The following is a 27,526-nucleotide window of genomic DNA, read 5'->3' on the forward strand; positions in this document are numbered from 1 at the left end:
CTAAATGGGAAAAGGACTGCTGTAGGCCACCTCGTGAAACCTTTTAAAGGCTCCTGGCTTCTTTTGATCTTTAAAAAAAAAAAAACCCAGGTCCATATAAACTACCTGGTGTTTTTCGATCTTACCCTGCTACTCTCTAGTAGTGCACACTGGGGAGAATAATAGAGAGAAAGGGGGGGGAGGGGAGGAATGTCTCTGCATTCGTGAAATGGAACTATTATCTCGCCCTTCTCCCATCACAGAGGAAGGAATCCAATTGAGATAGCAGATGGGAAACTGCTTTGAGTCCTTCTGAACAGACACTATATCTGGCAATAATGTACCCTCAGCGTAAACTTGAAGAGACTTCCCTCTGAGATTTCTGACAGCCTCACTTCTGGCCTGGAGTCGAGAGAATCGAGATAATTATTCCTTCAATACCAAAGACATGGTTACCTTTTAGTCAGACTCTTGTGATTCCTGCTCTGGGATAGCACTCCATTCCCTAAGCACATACTTTTAGCCATTACATATTCATCTCAAAGAGCATATTGCTCTTCCTAAGAGCTACTAATAAAGGGATATTACTCTGTTAGGAAACTCTTTGAATAAATGACATTACTTTATGAGTCCCAGACTCCACTAGGAGAACTCGAGACACAGTAAAACGGTGACTTCCACAAGCTGAGAATTTAACTCTGAAGTCCCAATTCCCAGCACCCTGCTTGAAACATTAATGTGCCCCATTCAGGGTGCCCCCTGCCCCACACCTCATTACATGGCTGATCCACTGGATTTCTTGAACAATCATTTGAAAATGCCTTCAAAATGTTCCTTCAGTACAGTGCCAAATGAAACATTCAGGTTAACGGATGGCCAGGGTATCGTATGCACAGCATACTCACACACATTGGTACCATATAACCGGGGGTCTGGAGCTACCTCAACCGTAGGAAATCCTATTGCATCTGTCAGTCTGGGGGAAAGTTTTCTGCTGGGAGCAATTTAAAAGGAATAGTTAGGTGTCTGTGTTTCTAAGTAAGATGATTTAAAAAACAAGAAGTCCTTAACTCTCAGGAAATGCTTAACATTGGTTTGTTGGGTGCGTGCCAAGTGTTCTGGGGGAATATATACTTTATCAAACAAACCCATTCCAAGGGGTCACATAAGTCAAGTGGATACTTGTGGATATTAGCAAGATAGTGGTTTTCCCATGGTTTTCCCCCCACTCCCATGCTAATTATAAGTATCTTTTGTCTCTTGGGAAACATGAAATTAAAGCCAATCAAGCGGACAGGAGAGTCTATTGGAAAGGGCACGCCATGCTGCTCTCAGGATGGCTGCAAAGCAATTCCTGCCCCTCTGGTCCCCACCAGCACTCCTGACTGCTCGTCCCCAGCTTGACACCGAAATGAAGCAGTCACCCTTGCCCTGTCCTTATCCAAGTATGATCTGGTGTTGACCAGACTACTGTCTCATTACCTATAGGTCTATTTTAGAAGTTGTGAGTTGGCAAACCATGCACCACATGAGGCCCACACATGTGTTTTGTCAGGCCCAAAAGGGTTTTAAAGAAAACAACTCAAATTGATTGCCAACATTTCAAAACCAGGAGATTCCACATAAAAACCCAGATTTCTGGCTTCACTTTAAAAATCTGAAGATCCGGCAACACTGGGTTCACATCGCCCTGTGAGAGCAACTGGCTGGAGCTGAGCCGAGGCTGCCCCTTCAGATGAAGGGCGCTCACCCCCCATGCCGTGGTCCCCACCGCACGGCTTCACGTGGTGCGGAGCTAGCACAGTCCCGGTAGGCAGCTGAATTTATGATGCCACCTTTATTCTTTGTGTGTTCAGATCTGTAGCTACTCCTGTTCAGAAGAGAGGCCACCATGCAGCCTCTAAAAGGAGGCTGGGGTGCGGGGGGCAGTGGCCACGTCCTGGGCTGGTGGTTAGTGGGGGGGACGAGGGCCTTGACAACGATCTTCAAGGGCAACAAAGGTCCGAGCTGCAGGGAGGCAGATTTAGACTCAATCTAAGAAAAGCCTTTCTAACGACCACCTGGGGCCTCCTCCTGCTCCCATCATGGCCTCCCTACGCAGGCCTGCCTGAAAGCACGCTCTGAACTCCAACATCCTCGTTCACTGAGCAAGGGGATCGCCGAGGACACTTACAGCTCTAAAATTCTCTTGATGCCGTATGTTCAAGGGGGCAGACAGAATACGGTAGAGTTTAGCACAGTGCAGACTTTCCAGTCACACAGGCTTGGATTTGAACCCCAGCCCCATCCCTTCGTTAAAATAGATCTCACTGCAGCAAGTGAAGATGGAATTCAGGCTGTATCTGTCAAGTGTGGATCAGGATGATGGGCAGGAGTGTCACATTCTGATAATGGTGATAGGTCAGGCCACACCTCAGTGATACGCGGCCGAGTGTGTTCCTTGAAGGAGGGTGACATCTCTAGTGTCAACCATTCACGAAGAGGTGGATACTAAGGAGGAGAGCACTAGGAGGGCAGGCAGGTCTTGGGCACAAAAGGGAAGGTACTGTCTTGGTTGTAGCTTTTCTCCTGAATTTGGGAGTGGCCCTAGGGAAGTAGACTCTTACCTCATTGAGATAAGCCAAGAGCTAAGAAGACGGCAGATGGGTTTTATGTAATTCTCTGTTCACTCTCATTACTCCTCAATCTTTAGCAAAGTCTTACTTAAATATTAAAAAAGTGCATATACACATGTATATATGTGTGTGTATATGTATATGTATATATGTCAAACTTTCAAAAAGGGAAACCTGTAAAAGTATTTGCTAGAGATGATGATCCTGGACAGAAAAAGCAAATAGTAAACACATTCATTCTTTTTGAGGGGAAGTCATTTTTAAAACTTATCCAGGTATCAGCTCACCTTAAGATCCAATGGTAGCTTGTTGGAGGTGAACACACTCAGCTTGATCTGGGGAATGCTGATTTTGAGATTTTCAAAGTAGTAGCGAATTGGTGTTCCACCTTGCTCAGCCGTCTTTTCATGGAGGTTTTCATCATATTTTTCCACCTCTGGTACAAGAGTGAAATAGTGAATTAAAAAAAAAAAAAAAGAGTCTCCTGAAGTCTCACAATTCAAATGCTAACATTGAAAAATATTCACAGAAAAATGTAAATATCTCTCTAAACTTAGTTTTTCAGGGTTTGGTGATATATACAGTATCCTGATGCCACTTCTTTATAAAAGGAGATCTGCTTCATGTTGTCTATCAAAAAGCACAATAGCCTAATCATTTGACTTGTGACTCTATACCATCTGGGAGACATCATCTTTGGAAAAAATCATGCAGGTGGGGAAGCCAGAGGTCATGGGTGTGTTTGCTGGCAATTGGTCTTCCAGAAACCATGTTGTTAGTATTATGATTATCGTAAGTGACCCCGATTATGTGCATGTATTTCATAAGATGATATCCAAATATTATCCCTTGGAGTAGAGCTTAACTGAATCATAATGAACAACATGACCAATTAAATAATGCATCTGAGTGCAACAGAATGCCTTTAAAAAGAAACAGGCTGCAGGCTATAAAGAGCTGATGTCATGACAATAAGCACCCTCTCTCCCAAATGGTGGACATTTGTGAAAGCAGCAGAGTCAAGGCATATTTTTTTTTTTTACTTCTCGTGAAGTGAGAAGGAGTGACGTGGGCTGGCACATGGCAATGGGCTCTTTGACTTGCTCCTGTGCCCACACCCATGTGGTCAGCTTATTTCTCACTTGGCTTCACGTGCCTTAGAAATACAACCAAGGAGATTGTACAGATCTGCCTACCAAACAAATGTATGCTGTAAGCTATTATGGTTCTATTTATAGAAAACAAGGGACTAGGTTTTAGAAAATGGCACTGCAACCTCTGTTGCCCATTTGTATTCAGGGAACAGAAACAGAGAAAGTGGAGGAGATGCTCCAGTAAAACACAGGCCAGGATTTTACAAATGTCTATACAATGCTTGGTGAGAAATTTATTTAGAGCAACTTATAAGAAAAGTATGTCCAGTAAAATGGAAAGTACAATGTCCCAGGAAGGTGCCAAAAGAGACTGGCTACCTGGCAGGCAGGCCCTCAAGTGGCTGAATCCAAACCAACATTGGTCTTCCAACCCAAAGTGGAAAACACAGTTCTAAACAGACAGGATCTTGCTCTTGATCCCAAATACACTTAAAGTTTGAATCCTAAGTCTGGGTTAAAGAGCAAAAATATTTTTCTTGCATTGCGTGTAAGTACATACATATGCACACATGTCCCTAGTGATTTTTTTTTTTCTCTAGCCAATGTGGGCAAATAAACATACAAGTCCATCTTATCATTTCTTCAGGCTCAATATTTGGTTTAGTCTTCAAAAGACTAAGCATTACTGACTTCTTTCTAAGCTCTATATTCAGTCTTACAAAGGCCACGAGGAGGAATCTCAGATAAAAAGACAAAAGCTACATGATTTCTGTAGTGACTGCTAGAACACATAGGGTTTCCAATAGCTTCTCTCCCCTCTCCAAGAAGAGTCAAGTAACTAGAAAACTTGCTAATGATATTAAGGCATAAGGGCACGGATGTAAAAAGTTAAGAAGTTAAGGCTAGTCAAATTTTTTTCCCCTCAACTAAACCAAAGGAACTGCTGGATTTCTGATTCTTGGCTCCGAGTCTGTTTACTAAACCAAGGTTAGGAAACAAAGTGGTTTGCTAAATGACGAACATCATTTCTGTTATCCTCAAGCAGATGAGTCAAAAATACACAACAAAGAGGAAAAGTATGCCTTCCCAAAGGCTTAACCCCAGATACCCCAGGATACCTCTAAGAAGCTTCCTTCGTGCCCACATCAGCCCCCCCCCCCCCCACCGCCCATCAACAGGCTGTACTTGGAAAAAAAGCCACTGAGACACAAGCCTCAGCTTCTGGGCTTTGGCTGTGAGGTGTAAAGGGAGCTTGTCGGGCACCCAGAGGCTACCTATTTTCTCAAGCAGACTAGAAAATGCCTTTCTTGGGTCAATTCCCAGACACAAATTTAGAATATTCAACAGTACCTGATTCTGCTTGATCGTAGCCAAAAAAACTCAGCAGCTTGAGGAGCAGTTTCTCCTCAATTTGCACTGTGAATCTCTGAGCCGTGATCATCAGATGCTAGAGATAGAGAAATTCTGATTAATAGTGTAAACACCAGAAGGAACTTTCATCTGGGCCATTAAGAAGGTCCCAAAATGACGTGGCACGGTTTCTTTACTCATGTGATTTTGTAACGACACTGCCAAATGCTTTCTGGCTCATCTCTCTCTACATTGTTACAATTAGCCAAAAATTCCAGAAGAGGTTTAATACACAATTCACCACCCCATTGTTTGGTTCCTGGGGCATCTGTGTCTCCTTGCAGCTGTGCTGTGCTGGACAGCGTTATGGTGCTGAGCTCACATGGGCAGCAGCTGGTTTAAGGAGCCGCAGGATTTGAGGGCCACATACAAGCTTGGCCCCCACTGGTAATGGTGACAAAGGCCAGAAATATGGGAAGCAACCTCTTAGCGCCCACTTTTCCAGAATTTGCTGCTGTATCAGCTTGCTTATACGTGGAAACTTCTCCAGGGTAGAAGTTCATCACTTTTGAATGACATGCTTTTACTAACAGTGTGACAGCTTACACAGGAGGACGTCTGTCCCAAGGTCAGAGCCCTCCTACCACTCTCTAATTATTCTATTTTAAACACACATCTGGATCACACCTGGTCCTGATCAACCTGGAAGATGCTATGCTTTCCCACAGAGACTTTACTCTGATGACTACAGACGCGTCCCCCACACCATCATGCGCTGTCAAAGACACAGCTGAGGATACAAGGTGCTAGAAGGAGTTGCTGTAAATCCCCCTACACCATGGAGTCTGTCATAGTGCCTTAACTGCACAGGACGACTTCCAGCCGCACACCCTGCACTGCTGCTCGGAGCCTTGGCTGTGAGAGAACAAATCGGCCTCCTGCCACCATGCCAAGCCCACCAGCCTCTCCCAGCAGCCTACCTTGTAGATGTTGGTCAGCGCGCTCTTACTGGGGAACTTCACCGCATTCACCTGCATGGCTGGGCCGGTCTCGATGACCTCATTCTCATTGCTCAGGGGAGTCACATAGAGCATGAAGGGCTGCGTGGTACCAATGAGCTGATTGTCCACCTGGCACAGGAAAAAGCAGCAAAACAAAACAAGAACAGACAACGGCTCAGTTCTCAGCTCTCTTTTATCATTGAGCGGGGTCTCATCATAGGTAGGACACTCAGAAAGTACCCCTGCCATTTTACTCTGTCTCAACAGCAGCTGGAAAAATACATCCCCGCTGCAGACCAGCAATAACTGTAGTAGGTTGACAACAGAAGCTCTCCTTTATGTGGTGAGTACTAGGTGCCAAGCACCAAGCTAGTCTCCTCATGTGTATGATGTGAGTCACAGGATACCTGTGAGGTCAGAGTTACTAAAGTCAGGGCTCCGCTGTAGTCCTTACCACAACCTCCTGAGGATGATCCCTGTCGTCATGGCACAGACCAAGAAGCTGAGGAGAGAGGCCCTTACTTAAGGTTGCACAGCTGGTCCATCACAGAACTAGAACTTGACTCCAGGTCTGTCTGACCCCAAGCCCAGCGCTCCTAACCGCTATGAATGAAGTGAACAGATACTAGACCATGAAAACTAGGGAATCAGAGGCTCAACTGGCTACCAAATGGAAATAGTGGCCTTTCCTAAAGTGGAGTCTGTGCTAGGAATGAAAATGATGATGTCAGTGGCCTCAGGGACTGCTCTCTTCACCCACACCAATCAGCACTGGAACTGAGCATGCATTCTACACCCCGCTATTTTTAAGGGTGTCAGAAGGCTCCCTGCAGGAAGCAGCCGCCTCCACTTCGTTTTCCATCAAAGCTCCGTATCAGGACGAGAAAAGAGAACATTCGTGTACTTTCCACACATCACCTAACATATCCCATACTACAACCGTAAAGGCTAAGATTCTTCCTCCCCGTTTTACAAACAAGTAAACAGAAGCTTACAGAAGTTAAATCACTTGCCCACATTCACACAGCTGGTGAGGGCGGAAGAGTAGGAATTCCAATGCAGGCATTTCTGGCACCAAATCCCGTGACCCTTCCACTGTATCATGCAGACTGCTGCACAGCCATTTGGGTAACCTGTCGGATCTCAGGTTGCAGAGATAAGGGCGAGAGACTGTGAGCCCTTTTCCCTACTCCCACCCTTGCCCCTACCGTGTGCTCCCTGCACAGCAGCCAAAGTGATCTGTCAAAAATACAAATCAAGTCGTGTCCCTCCTTCCTTTACACCTGTCAGTGGCTTCCCTTTCTCCTGGGATGAAACCAAACTTCTCGCCACAGCCTCCACGGCCTGCACCACACAGCCCTCCCCTCCAGGTTCGCTCCAACCCCCACACACAAGCCTGTCGCTTATTTCTCCAAAGGGGGCAACTCTCCTCTCTCAGAGTCTCTGGATTCTGAGGGAATGCGTTTTACCTTACTAGCCTTCTCCATGGCTCGCTCATTCCCTTCCTCCTAGGTTAGCTCTCCCCTCCTCAGGAAGATCTTCCCAGGCCACTTCATCTCAGAAGTAGCACCATCCTTCTGTATTCTTTAGAGCAATTCCCACAGGTGCTAATCATTTTCCTCACTTGCTTGCTCCCCTATTGGCTGGCTTCTCCCCTAGGCTGTTAGCCCAAAGGGAGCGGAACTCATCTTCTGAGTCATGGCTGTTTCTCCAGAGCCTAGTGCCATGCCCGGCACACCGCTGATGCTCTAGGAATTGACTGAGTGAATGAATCACCCGTCATATCCAACAGAGAAAACCCAGACGTTCTCACCTCACTCTGACCTCTCCTTTATTCTTTCCCCAAACACACTTGATACAAGATGTAGAAGAGGTACAAATTCTAGTGTTATTCTCCCAATTAGATTAGGATCCCCTAAGGACGGGGACCGCATTTTCTATTTTTAAACATTCTTTCTCCCAGCGTTGTAATCATAGTCAACTCTCAAACCTGTTTATTTTCTATGATTTACAGCACACATTAAAGAGGTATTATTGTAAAAAAATTTTTTTTTATTAAAAAGTTAATGTAATTCATGAAGCACAAATGGCTCCTTGGATCATCTCTGTAAAGTAAAAAAAGAAAGACAAACAAATAGAAGGACAAGATAATAACTTTCTAACTGTCCGCAAACAAATGGGATGTGATCAGCCTGAGCTATTGTCTCTCAGTGATATAGGATAAAAACATTTTTCTGAAAGGGGGTTTCAGGTGGATGGAAGTACATGGTGTGAGTGGGAGCAGAAGGACACTCGGTCATGGGCACGCACTGCACACCGGCAAGAGGAACACAGGCTGCCCACCTGGGGGAAGAACCAAGGTCTAGGTCTTTGGATCCTTCTTCTGGAAATGTTTACCAGGACCTGGTTTCCTGGACACGGTAATCCTGGGGGAGGCTGGAGAGAAGGGCTGCAAGCATGATGCTACAAAGAGAACGGCTGTCTCGACAGCGTGAAGACAAAACTCGAGCAGAAACTGTCAAAATCAACCTTTTCAAAACTCCGACAGTTAACCAAAGGCTTGCAACAATCCAGGGATCATTTATTGGAGAAAGTTAGCTGAAACTCAACAAGAACAGCCAGCTATGTGGCGTTCCCACGGATCCTTCCCTCGCCCTCCCCAGGTCCGCGGTGCCTCGGAAACCAACAGCCCCACACCTGGGCAGCCAGTGGGGGGCTGGGACAAGCTTACAGCTTGCCCCAAAGCTCCATCCCCAGAGAACTATCAAGTTTTGGGCTTGTCTGGCACCTCTCCCTTTCTTGGTATTAGTAATTTGTGTCTTCTCTTTTTTTTTTCCTCCTGATCAGACTCCTTAGAAGTTTGCTAGTTTTACTGATCTTCTCAAAGAACCAGCTTTTGACCTTATTAATTAATTTATTTATTTTACTGTGGTTGCTGGTTTCTACTTCATCGATTTCCATTGGGATTCTTACTATTTCCTTTCTTCTGCTGATTTTGGGCTTAATTTGTTGTTGTTTAGTTTCTTAAGAGGACACCTGAGTTCACGGTTTCTAGACCTTTCTCCTCCTCTAATAGTGCTATAAATCTCCCTTCAGTAGAGCGTCAGTGGTGTTCCACCAATTTTGACATGTTGTGTTCTCATCTTCATTCAGTTCAAAATATTTTCTAATTTGTATTTTGATTTCTTCTCTGATCTCTGGGCTATTCAGAAGTGTGTTTTTTAGTTTCCAATCATTTGGAGGATTTTTCCAACTATCTTTCTGTTATTTCCACTTTGATTCCATTGTGATCAGAGAATAGACTGTGTGTGTGACCTGAATCTTTTTGCACTTGGGAATTGTTTTATGGTCCAGAATGTGGTCTCTCTTGGAAATGTTTCCTGCGCACCTGAGAAGAATGTGTTATTTATGCTGTTGGTAGGTGGGCTGCTGGATCAACGTCAATTAGGCTACTTGGTTGGTAGTGCTGTTCAAGTCTAGCATGCCTCTGATGAGTTGCTCTTATTTGATAATTCTAGCAATTATTCAGAGAGGGTAATGAAATCTACTATAATTGTGTACTTGTCCATTTCTTCTTTCAGTGCTATCAGTTTTTGCTTCCTATATTTCAAAGCCCTATGATCAGATATTTGAATAGCTGGGATCGTTATGTCCTCCTCATAAACTGTCCCTTTTACCATTAGGAAATTACCTTATTTCTGATAATATGTTTAGCTCTGTAATAGATTCTGACAGGAATCTAGCCGTTCCCACTTTCTTAGAACTAGTTCTAGCTCAGCGTATCTTTTTCCACTCTTTTCTTTTTAACCTACTGTGTCTTTATATTTAATGTATTCCTTTGAGGCAGCATATAATTGGATCTTGCTTTTTAATCCAATCTCGTCATCTCTGCCTTTCAACTGGAGGTGTTTATAGCATTCACATTTATTTAATTGATACAGTTCGGTTTGAATGAGTCTACCATCTTGCTATTAGTTTTCTATTTGTCTCATCTGCTCTTTCCCATGTTTTCTGCTTTTTCTGCTTTCTCTTGGGTTATCCATCTTCTCTCTTCCATCTTCTCTCTTTTGTTGGATTATTAGTTGTAGCTCTTTGTTGCTTTAGAGTTTATAGTATTCATCTTTAACTTACCAGTGTACGTTCAAATGACAGCATACTACTTCAATAGTTAACATACTTCCATTTCTCCTCTCCAAACTTTATGCTATAGTTGTCATTCACTTTACTCTAACATATTATAGACCCTAAAATACAGTGCTATTAGTTTTGTTTAAGCAGTTGATTCTCTTAAAGAGATCTAAATAATTAGAAAATAATCTTATATTAATTACTTGTGTATTTATCATTTCAGGTGCTCCTCATTCCTTTGTGTAGACCCAGATTTCCATCTGCTACCATTTCCTTCTGCCTGAATGATGTCATTTAACATTTTTTAAGCGTGAATCTGCTGGTAATGAGTTCTTCTAGCTTTTGTATGTCTAAAACATTTTTATTTCACTTTTTTTTATTAGCTTTTGAAGCTTTAATGTAGATATGATTTCTGATAGGCTTTTAAAAATACTGGAAGTAGCTTCCAGGCCCTCTTCTTCTAAGGATCTTCAGAGATTCATAAGAACTACAGATTTGAGGATTGCAGTTACCATCCAAGGAGGACGAAAATTCAGTGACTTCCCCAAAATAATTAACATGAAATTACAAGTCCTGATTCTTCTTATTTTCTTTTTCACAAAATGCTCCATAGAGTTTTAAAAAGACACAAAAGGCATTTTTTATTTAGATAAGTCTTTTAAAATATAAAGTAAGACCACAAAGCAGTATGACAGGTTTTCTTCTGTCACTTATAAACTCTAGAGAAGGCAATCCTCAGAACCCTAGAAGTCTGTGGAAATCTCTTCCTTTACAATCAGGATAAGATGCATCCAAACAGGAGTCAAGGGATCTGGGTTCCAGCCGCCACCCCACACGGTGTGATCCTGAATAAGTCTCTCAACTCCTGGGTAGCAGAAGCCCTGTCACAGGATCAAAGGGGCTGACTGAGGTCATCTTGAAGATCTCTTCGAGTTCTGTTATTTTGTAAATGTGATGAAATCGGACTAACATATTACAAGCTGTTTGGGTTAGGGATGTTAGAATCTATATTGAACGTAGAGTACTTTTAAAATTCCTACTTTTTTTGAGTCCTGTTCTTAAATTTATTCTTTTTCCAAATTCTTCCATGCTCTGAAATATATTTCCCTATTTAACAGCCTCTTCATTAATAGCAGTTAAAAGGCTTCTCAAGGATGTATTTCTCATAACTTGCTTTTATTTTGTTTTCGACTTGCTGCTTTAATTTCTCCAAGATCTCTTCTGCAGTTGTGGAGGCCAAAAGCTTCACCACTTCTTCATGAGATTTACCACCCTTATCCAAAACCCCGTCACTCTTCCTGAGCTCCAAGACCTTGGAAAGGTACCAACAGAGCTGGATATTAGCTTCTCCTTCTGACAGGGGTGGGGGGTGGGGGAGACTGTGATGGCCATGCTCACAATTCCGCTGTCACATGAGTTATAGTGTTTTGTTTGGACCCAGGTTTGGCATGGATGGCTATGGTGACACAACCTTTAAGATCAACCGCCATAGGACCTAAGGGAGGAAGTGGTCTCTCTGGCTCCTTGCTCTGGTTCTTACCCTTGTTCGTCACACCAGCTTTCTTGGGCATCTCGGTGCCTAAAGGGGGCTGGGCGGAAGCTCCGGCCCCACGTCCGGACACGAGCTGCCTCAGCCCATGGCTCAGCCACAGCATCCCTGCCAGGAACCAGGCGGAGGTGATCCACTCTTGTTTTTGAGAGATATATTCTCTGGGCATAGAATTCTAGGTTGACAGTTATTCCTCCTCCCAGTACTTTAAAGACATTATTATCTTCTCACTCACATCATTCCCAATGAGAAGTCAGCTCTCATTCTCACTTTTGCTCCTGGCATGTGACAGGTCTTGCTTAACCTGGATGATTCATCACTGCTTTTGAGTAATTTAATTATGATGTACCTTGGTGGTAGTTTCCTTCGTGTGTGCACGCACACACACACACGTGTCTCTGTTCATGCTTGAGCTTCTATCTGTGAGGTTAAGTTTTCATTAAATTTGGAAAATGTATGGTCAAGATGTCTTCAAATATTTTCTATGCCTTCCTCTCACTCTTGGCCTTCGGGGACTCCAATTATCCATGTGTTAGGTTGCTTGAGGGTGTCCCATAGGTCACTGATGCTGTTTTCTTTTTATGGATTATTTTCTTCTGGGCATTTCAATTTGGACAGTTTTCACTGCTATGTCTTCAAGTTCACTAATCTTTTTTCTGTACTGTGTCATCTGCTATTAATTGAATGCAGCGTGTTTCTCATTTCATTTTAATCTCTAGAAGTTTGGGTTTCTCACATCTTCTATGTCTCTACTTAACTTTTGGAACATGTACAACGCAGTTATAATAACAGTTTTAATGTCCTTCTCTGAAAATCCTAACATCTGTGTTAGCTCTGGGTCTGTTCGACTGATTATTCTCATTATATATTGTGTTTTCCTGCCCCTTTGCACACCTGGTAATTTTTGACAGGATGCCAGATATTGTGAATTTTACTTTGTTGGGTGCTGGGTATTTTTGTATACCATTAAATCTTGAGCTTTGTTCGGGGATACAGTTAAATTACTTGGAAACAGATTGATCCTTTCAGACTTTCCTTTTATGATTTGTTAGGTAGGTCTAGAACAGTGCTCAGCCGAGGGCTAATTACAGTTCACCACGAAGGCAAGATTTTCTGGAGGACTCTTCCCAATGTCACATATGTTATTAGTGTTTCTAGTCTGGCTCGGGGAACAAACCCCATTCCCAGCCCTGGGTGTGCAGCAGATACTGTCCCTGTGAAATCCTTTTGGATGGTTCAGATGGTAGTTTCCTTACATGCATCACTTATCTGTCCTCTGCTGAATGCCCCTCTGTAGATCTCCTGAGTCTTCTTTCTATGTAGCATGCTCCTCCCAGGTATGCTGCCCTGTGAAACTCTAGATGCCTTGGTCCCCAGACTCTTCGCCCGGCCTGTTCAACTCATTCACTCTGCTGGGCTCTGTCTTAGTCTCCCCTCCCAGTGCCATGGCCTGGAAGCTTTCTCAAGGCAGGAAGCTGAGGTGAATGCAGGGCTTAGCTCTTTTGTTTCCCACCTCTCAAGGGTTACGGTCTTTCAATGCCCGATTTACAGTGCCTTGAACCTGTTGTCTCCTTATTTTATCTGGACTTGGGGGCTGCTTCAGGTAGGAGAGTAAATCTGGTCCCTGTTAGTACCTCTTGGCCAGAAGCACAAATCCGATTCCCTTATTTTTTCTCCCTATAATGAACTCCAATTTTTCTAACGATGGTTAAATGATTTCCTGTTATTTTTTCCTATGGGCAAATGGTGAACCATGGGCCACTTTCTTCCCTGCCACTTTGACTAAATTATCTAAGTTACTGATGAACTGGCTACTATATAGAAAAATTGGTGAGACAAACACAGACAGCAACAAGTATTTTCATAGAATAATTTTTTGAAGGCCATAACAAGATATCTTTGCCAAAGCATTAATGTTTTTAGGACACCAAACACTGGATCTGGTTGGGTGCTCAGCAAGAACACAGGGAGATTTAACAAGTTCTGAACTACCCCCATTACCTGCACATCCTGTATGCTGAGCTCAAGCATATGACTTGTTGCCAACTGCGTATAATGCACATTGATTCCTGTAAGACTTGCAAAGACCAGTTCTTCTGGGACTTTATTAATTAAGGACAACCCAATTCCACCTTCTAACTTCACAAGCACCTGAAAGGAAACCAAAATAAACACAGTTTAAAACAGAGGTCAGGGTAGCCAGGGGAGTGCAAGGAAACAAATGGCTTTAAATCCCTCTACTTTACCTCTGAGCAGGTAAAAACCCAACTCCAGCCTCTCACTAGGAGCCTTTCTCTCTGGGGACAGTGCCTACTCCATCCAGAACTCCAAAGTGATATGATAAGATAATACCTCTTCTCAGAGACTGAGGACATTCTGCATTTCATTATAGGAAAATAATTGTTTGAGAATCTTTCTCCCTATTTGGGATGCAAGCTTTTAGTAAGCTATTCACTGGACTTCCATAATATCCGTCATGGTGCTTTACATGTAGGTCCTTAATTTTTTTTAAAATCACTGAATGGAATGGGAGAAGATATCTACAAATGACACTACAGACAAAAGGCTGATATCCAAGATCTATAAAGAACTTCTCAAACTCAACACTCAAACAAATAATCAAGTCAAAAAATGGGCAGAAGACATGAACAGACACTTCTCAAAAGAAGACATACAAACGGCTAACACATGAAAAAATGTTCATCATCATTAGCCATCAGGGAAATTCAAATCAAAACCACATTGAGATACCACCTTACACCAGTTAGAATGGCAAAAATTGACAGGGCAAGAAACAACAAATGTTGGAGAGGCTGTGGGTAAAGGGGAACCCTCTTACACTGTTGGTGGGAATGCAAGTTGGTACAGCTACTTTGGAAAACAGCGTAGAGGTGCCTCAAAAAATTAAAAATAGAGCTACCCTATGACCCAGCAATTGCACTTCTGGGTATTTACCCCAAAGACATAGATTTAGTGAAAAGAAGGGCCATATGCACCCCAATGTTCATAGCAGCAATGTCCGCAATAGCCAAACTGTGGAAAGAGCCGAGATGCCCTTCAACAGACGAATGGATAAAGAAGATGTGGTCCATATATGCAATGGAATATTACTCAGCCATCAAAAACGATGAATACCCAACTTTTACATCAACATGGATGGGACTGGAGGAGATTATGCTAAGTGAAATAAGTCAAGCAGAGAAAGTCAATTATCATATGGTTTCACTTATTTGTGGAACATAAGGAACAGAATGGAGGACATTAGGAGAAGGAAGGGAAAAATGAAGGGGGGGAAATCGGAGGGGGAGATGAACCATGAGAGACTATGGACTCTGAGAAATAAACTGAGGGTTTTAGAGGGGAGGGGGTGGAGGGATGGGTTAGCCCCGTGATGGGTGTTAAGGAGGGCACGTATTGCATGGAGCACTGGGTGCTATACGAAAACAATGAATCATGGATCACTATATCAAAAACTAATGATGTACTGTATGGTGACTAACATAAAAAAATAAAATTTAAAAAAATAAACATAAAAAAATCACTGAATATCCAATAAGTGTACATCTTCTTTTTTTTTTTTTTTTTAAGATTTTATTTATTTGACAGAGAGAGAGAGAGCAAGCACAAGCAGGGGGAGCAGCAGAGGGAGAGAGAGAAGTAGGCTCTCCACTGAGCAGAGAGCCTGATGCCGGGCTCGATCCCAGGACCCTGGGATCATGACCTGAGCTGAAGGCAGACGCTTAACGGACTGAGCCACCCAGGCGCCCCAGTGTACATTTTCATGTTTACCTCAGGTTCCTTTTCAAACTTTTCACTTCCCAACGCCCAAACAAGGGAAAGAAGGAGAAAGATGACAAGAGAAAACTGGGGCCCCTCAAAAAATCTAGTTTGTTTATTCTTGACCTTGTATAAATTCAAATAGTTTAGTTTTTCTTTATTTTCATCTTACTTTTGCAATCATTATTACATTCTGATTCAACTTTAGCTGTCATTTAATTAACATATTCACACATTCATGTTGTGATGACATAAACACCATGAAGCAACAGCTATATCTGGAATTCAGAGGGCAGAAAGAGGTCTAAAACTGAGAAAACCATAGAGCAAAATTCTAAAAAATTAATGATAAAGAAATGAATTCGCAATACTTAAAACTTACTTCCAATTCCTGCTCTGTGTCTGGATTCTTTAATTTCTGTACCTCTTGTTCAGTAACAGGAAGTTCATCCACTTCATATGATGAACGGTCACTTTTCCGTTGGGAGAAATCTATTATCTGAAGTCGAATAAAACACTGTACTAAGAAAGTTCATACTTCCACAGTGAAACCCATTCCATGCTCAATAATCCTATGGAAGTTAATGGTTTCAAAAGCACTGCCAAGTAAGACTTGGGTAATAATGAAATAAACTTGGTTTTAAGTCTACATGGCAAAAGCCAAGTTATAGACCTCGAGAGCCTCATATAGGGGAGCTAGGCATCTACAGCTAATCTAGAATTATTGGTCAAGTCAAAATATACAAACCTCAAGGTCACTGCATTCAATGTTTGCTAAAAGAAGGGTGCTTTTACAAGAGGTATTGTGGATTATGACATACTACCTCGGAGAGTTCACTGTTACACACCAGCATCTCTCCTTTTTCCCTCAGCTCTCTAATTACACCATGACCTGATAAACGTGTACCTCCAGCACAGATCTCTCCCCTGAGTACCAGACCCATATTTACACTGACTTCCAGACATTTTCATATAGATAGCATATAAGTCCAAAACTTAACTCCTTATTTCTTCCAGAAGTCTGCTCTGTGTTCATATCTTAGTGACATGGATTATTGTCCTCATAGTTGCCCAAATCAGAATCCTAAAAGCCATTCCTGACTCCTTCCTCTCTCTCATCCTCATCTTCAATCAATCACTAAATCTGTCAGACTCTACTTCTCAATAAACTTCCATTTCTGCCTGTTTCTCTCCAACCTCTTTGGGCCCACCCCTGCCACACCCCTCCTATTTACTCTAGTCCAGGCTGCCATAATTTCTCATCCAGATCACTGCAGTTGCCCTCAGCTGATCTATCTCCAATTTTCATCAACTCCAATCCTCCACATTGCAGACAGAAATGTGCAATCTAAAATAAATTTCTGATCGTGTCATTCCCTGACTCTTCATTGCCAGAGAAAAACCACAAAATTTGCAGCATGCATCAGGCTTTTAATAATCTGGCCCCTGCTTCTGTCTCCAGCATTATCTCGGAGCGTACTCTCTGTGCCCACTGGGCCATTCCCCTTTTATCACCAGGCCTTCACTTATCAACTTCCCAAATCCTATATTATTTCTTTATTATGATTTTGCTTATTGTTTGTTTACCCCTCCAGAATATGAGTTCCAAGACTGCAGGGAATTTTGTCTGTTTGTTCAGTAGTACGTGCTTAGTACCAAGAATTGCGCTTGGCTCTAATACGTGTTCAGTAAATAACTGTTGAACGAACACTCTTCTTATTAGGGCACAGCCCCTCCACCTTCCCTTTTCGATTTGGCTAACTCCTTTCAGTCAACCTTTAGGTCTCAGCTTAAATATTACTCTTCTTAGAAAGCCTCCAAGTCTAGGAATACGAATCCTTCCTGTATACCCTGTAGAACACCCTCCACTCCTGCTTTCAAAACACCATGCTGTCATTGTCTGACCAGGGACCTCATGTATCTTGTTGTTAATATATCAATTATAATATATAATGACTGATAATAATAATATGTACCATTCTTGGCATTGCCTTCTTTAATTCTTATACTTTTTAAAATATCATCTTATGTTTTTATACTTCAATTCTTATAACAACTTTGTGAAGTAGGTCTTATCCCTATTTTATAAATGAGGACATCATATCCTCATAGCCAGCATAAATGTTTTCAATAAATATTTGTGGAATGACTAACCAATGTGTGGGGGGAAAGTACAGTGAGATTCATGTTAGTTTTTATGATAAATCATCACCTGGAGTGCTCTAGTTGGTCCGTCTGGGATGACTCTGATGGATAACATTCCAGAACCAGGCCTCAGTTTTTGGTTGATAAACTGTTGTTCAGGTGGAACTGGCCCCAGAAGCTCCATGGAAGTATCAGGACCAAGAACAACTTCAGCTCCATCAAACAAACCAGAAAGCCCTCCTTTGGCCTAAAAGAATAAAGATGTGTAAGAAAAGGGAAAGGCACCCACTTTGACAATGTAACATGTCATTTGAAACAAGTTATCAAATTTGAATTCTCTTTTGAAGGGTCATGATCAATTTTTAACAAAGCATTTACTATTTCTTCAGCTTTACTGAAGGTGAAAACCAGGAGGATTACCTGGGCAAGATGGAAAGTTACGCTACATGAATTTAGGGAATTCTGAGTAAGAATAGAGCATATTGGTTTAGTAATAACTTCCAGTCATTAAAATAAGCTTTAAAAAAAGTACCAAAACCCTGTTTCTCTGAGTATTCTCATTCAGGTTTGCTTAAAAACTTAAAACATTCTGAAAATGTAGCAATTACAACTATCATTCAGCTTTCCAATAAGAAGCAAATTCTAGAGTTGAAAACCTCTGCAAACAGGCCTACGGCTGGACTGTCAGCTCAAATATTCAAAAGATGGTGCCTCTTCTAAAATTAAACAGGGAACTGGGGCGCCTGGGTGGCTCAGTCGTTAAGCGTCTGCCTTCGGCTCAGGTGATAATCCCAGGGTCCTGGGACTGAGTCCCACATCGGGCTCCCTGCTTGGCGGGAAGCCTGCTTCTCCCTCTCCCACTCCCCCTGCTTGTGTTCCTTGCTCTTGCTGTCTCTCTGTCAAATAAATAAATAAAATGTAAAAAAAAAAAAAAAAAATTAAACAGGGAACGGTGAATGTCATCTGAGAGCCAGCTATTCAGACCTTTGGAGGAAAGTATCTTCTTGCTATCCGCCCCAAACAAAACGGAAGTCTATGGGACCATGCCTATGGGACAGCAGATACAGGGCTAGAGAAGATAATGGCTAGCATGTCTTGATCCCCTTTCTTTTCAAATACTGAGTAATGAAAAGGAAACTCTGAGCTGGGTTTACAGGACAGATTTCAACACGGAGAAAGCTTTTTACGATTTTCTAAGTTTGGAAAGAAAGTGCATACACAACCTTATCAGGGCAGTGTCAGATGTTTAATGCCTTCAATTACTTTATTTAGAATAATAAGATCGAAACAAGCTTATTTCCCAAACCAAAACACACCCTGCTCACAACCACAGGAATGATGAAAAAGATTCAAGAAACAACAAACACCAGCAAAGGATGGGGGTGGGGGTGCTGCTCTACGAGAATCCGAATTACATGGGCTTTAGGAACAAACCGGAAGGAAAGTCCGGGTCAGACCCGGGGCCCAACAATTACAACGCACCCTCTCTTGCCTCCAGAAGCCTGAATTGTATTGCTAATTGAAAATTACAAATCCATTCCAGATGTGTGCTTCAGAGAAGTAAGCAGCTTGTGTTTGACAGAAAAAGCTCAAGGCAAGAGAGATAAAGAAAATAAATCTCACCAAACAGCAGGCGGAGGCTCCTTCCAATTTTGCTCATTGCCCTGGTGAACAACCTCCCACTGTGAAGGGACAGCCTGGTGTCCACCAGGCGCAAACACACTAAGGGTCCTCTAGCCAGGGCCTGATGCTCTCCTGTTTACCTTTTGGGTAAAGCCCTGGGCTGAGGCAGAAACTGCACCATGTCACACATGTTCAGCTATATGCCCAAACCTCTGTGACAACTTCCTACCTCCTCATCCCATATCCATGGTCTCATTTCTGGCCTGAAGCCAGAAGGGCAGAAAATCCAAACTCCTAGTCATTTTCTAAACACGTGTTTTCTTATGAAGTCCCTGGCAATTTATCATGGGATAGACTGGTGGAGGACAGAGGAAACTGACCAGCAATCTTCATTCTGACATTTGCTACAATAATTAAATGCTTATTTGGGCACCACTAAGAATGCAGAAATAAATAGAATCTAGAGAATGTAGAGCCCATGATGACTGCTCACCATCTCCTAGAACACTTCACAGAAGACTGTTGTAGATATTAGATTAATTCCACAGGCCTAAAATTAATCCACTTAACTTAGTGGTGGGCTTTTAGCTAGCATTTCTCTTTCTTTCTTTCTTTTTTTTTTTTTTTAAGATTTTTTATTTATTTATCTGAGAGAGAGAATGGGAGACAGAGAGCATGAGAGGGGGAGGATCAGAGGGAGAAGCAGACTCCCCGCTGAGCAGGGAGCCCGACGCGGGACTCGATCCTGGGACTCCAGGATCATGACCTGAGCCGAAAGCAGTTGCTTAACCAACTAAGCCACCCAGGCGCCCTCTCTTTCTTTCTTTTAAAAATTACATAGGTGGGGCGCCTGGGTGGCTCAGTTGGTTAGGCGACTGCCTTCGGCTCAGGTCATGATCCTGGAGTCCCGGGATCGAGTCCCACATCGGGCTCCCTGCTCAGCAGGGGGTCTGCTTCTCCCTCTGACCCGCTTCCCTCTCGTGCTGTCTCTCATTCTCTCTCTCAAATAAATAAATAAAATCTTTAAAAAAAAAAAAAAGGAAAAAAATTACATAGGTAATTTTTTTTTAAGATTTTTTTTTTTGAAGATTTCATTTACTTGAGAGAGAGAACAAGCACAAGTGGGGAAAGACAGAGGGAGAGGGAGAAGCAGACTCCCTGCTGACCAGGGAGCCCGCTGTGGGACTCAATCCCAGGACCCTGAGATCATGACCTGAGCCGAAGACGCTTAACTGACTGAGCCACCCAAATACCCCACATAGGTAATTTATATAACCAAAGAAAAATAATCCACATAAGCCAAGAAAAAAAATCCTATTACTTACGGGCAACCATTCCCAATACATTTCTCATAGATCACCGTCAAGAATATTTTCCCGGTAAATACACACAGATGTACAACAAAAGTTCCTTGACCTTCCTGACCATAACGAAATAATGCGTATTTGCTCTGTAATGATTTCCCCCTTGCAGTGTATTTATCTTAATTGAGACTTTGCTTCAAAGAAGGTTCAACCACTGCTTGCTGCAACTCAGGGTGTCAAACACTACTGACCTGGACAACCAACCCGTGCAGGCCGCAGGTCAGTTTTCCTTCCCGGAAACTCCATGTCTGAGTTGTGCTTCGCCTGCGATCCGGCTTTCTCAGCATCAGTGGCTCATATCTGGAATACAGGAAAATGCAGTGAGTCTTCGGAGTCAAATATGTTAGGCATGAGGAGAGTATCAGGATCGTGGTTTTGGTCTTCTTTCTTCCAATATCCTCCACCCTTAAAACCTAATGGGCAGGTAGCCTGCATCCCTTGGCAGCGAGGTATCTCTTAAGGAGGAAAGAGGAATAAGACAAAATGGAAAGCAATGAACAAGGGGCCACAAAGGAGTACCAGTACTTTTAAGGATTCACAATAGATGTGATAATCAGGTCCCTGCATTCCCACAGTGACAAGCTGTCATGCAGTTTGATAAGGGTTGTCTGCTAAACAGCTCTGAAAATATTTTCAAGAGGATTTTTCCTATTTAATTCCCAATTATTTTTATTTTATATTGGGTTTTCACTTGTAAGTCATGTAAAGTACTTATGGAAGTGAATAAGGTATCAACTGGAAACAAACACACTGACGCATAAAGAAACTAAGGCAGAGGCAAACCAAATAACTTATTTTGTCCCCAATAATAGATTCAAATCCAAGGATTTGGTCCTAAAAACACATTTGATTATTCTCTCAATAATTTATTTCTGCTTTTGAAATATTTAACAAGAATTCTTAAAAAGATTTTTAAAAACCTGCTCATTTCTAGGGAAGAATGGAGGGTAGAGGTTTGGTGGAAAGAGATAATTCACTTTTGCATAACATATCCTTCTTACTGTTTGACCTACATGGGCATTTCAACAACAGCCTAACAAAAATAAAATAAAGACCCAAAACTCGTATTTGGGAATGTGACGGGTCTCTCACTGAAGAAAAATACAAATCTAAAAATACAAATTCTTACTTCATTTACATGCTCGCTTTTTGGCGTGTATCTCCACTGAAACGGACTTTGGAAGCAATGGACTTGCATCAAAAGTTGCTTAGAAAAGTACCTGTTGGGGGCTCCTGGGTGGCTCAGTTGGTTAAGCATCTGCCTTCGGCTCAGGTCATGATCCTGGAGTCCCAGGATCGAGTCCCGCATCGGGCTCCCTGCTCAGCAGGGAGTCTGCTTCTCCCTCTGACCCTCCTCCCTCTCATGCTCTCTGTCTCTCATTCTCTCTCGCAAATAAATAAAATCTTAAAAAAAAAAATTAAAAAAAAAAAAAAAAGAAAGAAAAGTACCTGTTGTCAGTTACTGCAGCGAGACCAGCGATATCCAAGATGACGGAGCCCTCCGGGGAGCGGGCCGCAGAGGGCTTATTGGGGTTGTGAGGCACCGAAGATCCCTCGTGGGCCAACATGCCCGTGCCGGTCATCCTCCACAGCTGGGAGCGCTTCCCGGGCTCCTGGGGGCAGAGACACACGGACAGAGCCAAGCTTCAGGTAAGGATGTCAAGAGCGTCACACGAGGGCTAAGTTCTCAAGTGGAAACTGCACTCAAAGACATTTTCCACATTATATGCATGCTTAATTCTAACTTCCACTGTTGTCAATCCTGAGCTGCACTCAGGATGAAATATGCTGAACTCTTGAACCAAACATTACAAATAATATATATTTTAAGAATGTATTTTTTTCATATACTTAGTATTTTGTGAGCAAACTAGTGAGTCAAGGTTCAGTCCAATCTCCATTAGCTGCATTGCTAGGATAACTGCTGTCCCAGATGGTGACCCTCGGGTGCCCTTACCTTCGAGAGGGATCCAATTATATAAAGTATATATGATATTCTTTATATTTGATCACTGGCAATCCTCATAACTGGCAGACAACCAGAATTTACCAGATGTCTTCTCTCTTCCTGTGTTTATAATGGAAGTACACTATATTGATGGTTTCTAATTTATAAACTGATTGTATTCAAATATAAAGTTGACTGAATTCAAAGGTTATACTAAGTTGACTGCTGTTAATTCTAAATATAGTTTCTTCTTTGGAATATTTTATAAACAGCACTTGGACTTCCAGGTCAATCCATGGAAGTCTATAAAATCCATTCTTTTCAAGAAGTAATAATAATAATGATAATAATACCTATTGAGAATTTACCATGTGCCAGTCACTGATCCATGGGATTTACATGTGGTAACTCATTTAATCCTTAAAATAATCCAATAATGTATGTCCTATCATTATCTTTACTTACAGGTGAGGAGGTCACGGCTCAGTGAGATGAAGAAACTTTGCCATGGTCACATAACCAGTAGGTAGAGGAGTGGGGATTTCATCTCCACAGCCTGATTTCAAAGCCAACATGCTTACCTATTTTGCTCACACAGCCTTTCTAACACAATCCAGATATTCTAGTGCAGTGACCCCTAACCGTCTAGAAATGCTTTCTGTGTGAACACACACTCCAGCTAGCCCTGTCAGGATCACATCCACTCTCACCAGCCGGGAGCTCGTCCAGAGCAACAAACACTTGTGGGTTGTGCACACTGAGTACTGGGGACCATGCTGCCCCTGTCTGGAAAGACAGCTTCTACATTATGTTCTCACAGTCAAAACTAATGAAGTCGTTGAACGCCAGACTCAAATGCCAAGATCTGAAACCCAGCTGCACCAATTACTAGCTGAATGACCTCAGACAGGTTACTAAATCTCTCAGAGCCTCTGTTTCCTGATCTGTCAAAGGGGGAAATTAAGCTATCTTGTAGGGTTCTTGTTGTAAGTGTAACAAATAGAAGGCACTTAGCACAAGGAGTGGCCTCACGAAACATTTACTGTGTTATGATGAGTATCACCCGGCACTTGAGGTACCTCATCTTAATTGATCCTTGTTAGATCAGTAAGAAAATGAGGCTCCGTGAGGAATGTGAAATACCAGATATTGTATATCTTTAAGTGGCAAAACCAAAACGCAAAGCTAGAAAGATACGATGCTCTTTCTCCTGTGTGCTCCTGCCTCCTGTGTCTGTAAAGAGAGAGGAAACTGAGCTGCACACCTGCGGCCCCCACATGCTCACTTCTCTGTTCTCAGTAAGAGAAGCACCTCTATCCACGGTGCCAAAACCACATGGAAAAGCAGCTCAATTATCCTGCAGGTGTTCCAGATTGGGAGTCAAAGTACAGATGCTGGATGAAATCAAGTTTTCCTACCTGGATTCCTCTACTGTCTGCCCTTATGTGTAGACTCATCAGAGTTAGAAACTACCAACATTTCCATTTAAAAATCTGAAATAAGTCAATCAGAGAAAGACATATATCATATGATCTTACTGATATGAGGAATTCTTAATCTCAGGAAACGAACTGAGGGTTGCTGGAGTGGTGGGGGGTGGGAGGGATGGGGTGGCTATTGATTGACACTGGGGAGGGTATGTGCTATGGTGAGCGCTGTGAATTGTGTAAGACTGATGAATCACAGACTTGTACCTCTGAAACAAATCATACATTTTTTAAAAAAGAAGATAGCAGGAGGGGTAAAATGAAGGGGGGAATCGGAGGGGGAGACGAACCATGAGAGACTATGGACTCTGAGAAACAAACAGAAGGTTCTAGAGGGGAAGCGGGGGGAAGGGTTAGCCTGGTGATGGGTATTAAAGAGGGCATGTATTGAATGGAGCACTGGGTGTTATACGCAAACAATGAATCATGGAACACTACATCAAAAACTAATGATGTAATGTATGGTGATTAATATAACATAATAAAATTTTTTTAAAAATCTGCAATGTACCATTCTCCTTCCACTTCCCTTCCCTCACAATTTAGCCTGAAAACCTTGAGATGACACTGAGGAAGACAGAAGTCCATGGGGACTGTGAGTGTTGGAAGTGGGGGGCGGGGGTGGACAGCCCAGAGTGTGGTGTTGAAGCCCAAGGTAGGTGATGGTCCAGTCTTCTAAGGGACTGGAGGCTGGAAGCTTAGTGTGGGCTGTCAGAGGCAAAGAGAGGTGAGAAGAGCAGTCCTGCTAGGGGTGGAGGTTGAAAAGGGTGCTTGCTGTCCAGGACGTGGAGATCAGAGTCCAAGCCAGGTCCCAGGGTGTGTTTACACAGGGGATGGGGTGCAACTCTGGTGACAGAAGATGGGTTACATTCAGAGGAAGTGATCAAATTAGTAAATACATTCTTAGTGCCGGACAAGGGACTTACAAACATGGGAAGGGAGAAAATTAGGATGAATTTGTGATGTTGGACTGGAATTGGAAATATCAGTGTGAACTGCCGGTTCTTAAAATAGAGAGATACAGAAATATGCAAAATATATAAATACTTATATAAAATATGTGTATGTTTACACATGTATACTCTGTATTACATGTACACATATTACAGCGTGGGTGCGGGCACGCGTGTGTACGTACACATATGCCGTGCGTGCAGAAAACCCCTAGCTCCATCTCCTGGGAGAGCCTGGAAACGACACTACAGTAACAACAAGTGCACCTAGTGTACGCATCTTAGCTTTCTGACTTCCACTCTCTGCTAGGAGGGACCAGGGCTCCTTGAAGAAGGGGCAAATCCAGAAATGCAGCAAGCAAAGTACAGACGAGCCTAGAATAACCTGCTGTTAGAAAGTACGGACATGTTCAAGGAATGAGGGGCATATGTCAAAAGGACACCGAAGATAAAAGAGCTCCCACTGGCCGAATATGGGAATTGAGCATTAAATATATCCTGACAGTAACAGGTAACCCACTGAAGAAAAGAGGAATCCATCCTGACGACATACATGAAGCTATGGACCACACCGACAACCCTGCCCCAAATTCTTACAGTAGAGACCTAATCTGAAATTTTGATGGTATTTGGAAATGGAACCTTTGGGTGATAATTAGGTTTAGATCAGGGCATATGGGTAAGACTCTGCTGATGGAATTAGTAATTAGTGCCATTACAAGGACAGGCACCTACGAGCTTGCTTTCTCCCCCCACCCTCAGACTCTGCCATTTGAGGACATAGTGAGAAGGCAGAACTCTACAAGCCAGGAAGCGGACCCTCAGCAGAGAACCAAATGGCCAGCACCCTGATCCTGGACCTCCCAGCCTCCAAAACTGTGAGAAATGAATTCCCATTATTCCAGTCATCCAGTCTATAGTATTTCATTATGGAAGTCTAAGCCAATACATAGACATAATACATAGAAAATCTGATGAAGATGAGGATATCTACACAGTCTCAAAGTACCTGTCCACAAAGTATTTACTAAATACAAGGGAAAGAGAAAAATTTTGCTCTACAGTACAGAAGGTTGGCAAACACCACCTTCATCAAGTGCTAAAGTTAACATCAACAGTAACAGGACAAATCAAAATCACAGCATCCCTTCTATAGAATTTCTGCCAGTTTTTCTCTGAGTTTGAGATTCTTTCAAAATAAAAAGTAAAAGGACAAAAACCAACCAACCAACCAAAAACCCAAGATGTCAGACTTTCTACTCTTGGTTTCCAGTTGAAGAGCGGAGGACCCTTTCCTAATGCTAATTCTTAGAACATTTCCTAGTTTGGGATGTCAATGTAACTCATTTAGATCTACCCTCCTATGTACCAGTTTTCACCCTCATCAAGGGAAATTAACAGCAGTAAAAATGTCATACAAATTATAACATCTTTTTCAAAATGTTTTTCCTACTTCATAAAAAAAATCTGTTTTTGCCTGCTTCACAGTTACCTAGCCCTTGGAATTTACAGTTATTTATCATTTCTGTTTTGCTGATCACACCTGGTGCTCGAATCCCAGCTGGCAAATCACCTTTACTCCTAAGTCCGTCTCCATTCATGCTAACATCCTCATCAACTTGAACATTCTTAGAAAGCCATCTGACAACATCATTTCCAAGGGCTCTGCCATTTTTTTCAATTCACTTGACTTCTGTCGGACTTGCTGCTTTTCATTTTTAGATTATTGCTTTTCAAGGTTTTTCTTCTTCAGAATTCCCAATAAAAGCCTCCAGACCCGTTTACTTTCAATTACTATGGCTCATGGTCTCTTTGATCATCACCATTCCCGAATCTTATTTCCAAAATGCATCTCACACATAGGCATAGCCTTCCACAAAAAGAGTGTGATAACACTGTAAGCAAATCTGAATTATATGACTTTGAACTGGTATAAGAACACATGCAGAAGTACTGATAGGGTGACAGGGGGTGAACCTCGGACACATCAGGCTCAGTGCAAGAGGCCATTCAGAAAACACCATTCACATGGAAGTCTAGAACAGGGAAGTACAGAGAGAAAGTTAGGTTAGTGATTGCTTAGGGCTGGGGAGTAAGAGGAAAATGGGGCAAGAGCTGGAGGAACAGGGTTTCTTCTAGAGGTGATGAAATGTTCTGAAATTGAGTGTGATGACACTTGCGCGTATCTGTGGATATCCTACAAACCCTGAGTTGTACACTGTAAGTCGGGGGCCTGTGTGCTATATGAATTATATCTCAATAAAGCTGTTCAAATATAAAAAGTGAATTAAGAACACGTTTAAGGTTTCATTTGATGTACAAAATTTGAAATGATTTGAATCTGCCCCTTTCCCCAGTTAAAAATTTGAGAGTTGTCGTCTAAACTCAAATCCAAATGAAGCTACATCACTGACACACACTGATACCACTTTTGGTTATAAAAGGTGTCCTCTGTCAGCATTAGGGCAACGGGTGGTAAAGACACATTCACTTACCAGGGTTATTTTTGGATT

The 27,526-nt window shown here is 42.4% G+C and overlaps 1 protein-coding gene across 8 annotated transcripts in view; it reads right to left on the bottom strand.

The window, feature by feature from the left end:
• Positions 1 to 27,526, bottom strand: part of VPS13D (vacuolar protein sorting 13 homolog D) — a 243,911-nt gene that overhangs the window by 91,169 nt on the left and 125,216 nt on the right. For all 8 annotated transcript variants that reach the window (XM_035019759.1, XM_035019765.1, XM_035019764.1 and 5 more), the window contains 8 exons: positions 22,075 to 22,238; positions 20,817 to 20,925; positions 17,706 to 17,885; positions 15,876 to 15,992; positions 13,718 to 13,867; positions 6,019 to 6,168; positions 5,039 to 5,135; positions 2,882 to 3,030 (listed from right to left, as the gene is read on the bottom strand). In XM_035019759.1, the coding sequence (XP_034875650.1) occupies positions 2,882 to 3,030; positions 5,039 to 5,135; positions 6,019 to 6,168; positions 13,718 to 13,867; positions 15,876 to 15,992; positions 17,706 to 17,885; positions 20,817 to 20,925; positions 22,075 to 22,238 (1,116 nt within the window). The remainder of the gene's footprint in view (positions 1 to 2,881; positions 3,031 to 5,038; positions 5,136 to 6,018; positions 6,169 to 13,717; positions 13,868 to 15,875; positions 15,993 to 17,705; positions 17,886 to 20,816; positions 20,926 to 22,074; positions 22,239 to 27,526) is intronic.

This window comes from Mirounga leonina, unplaced genomic scaffold (assembly GCF_011800145.1).
Source record: "Mirounga leonina isolate KUSES-001 unplaced genomic scaffold, KU_Mleo_1.0 Mir_173, whole genome shotgun sequence".
Taxonomy (NCBI): Eukaryota; Metazoa; Chordata; class Mammalia; order Carnivora; family Phocidae; genus Mirounga; species Mirounga leonina.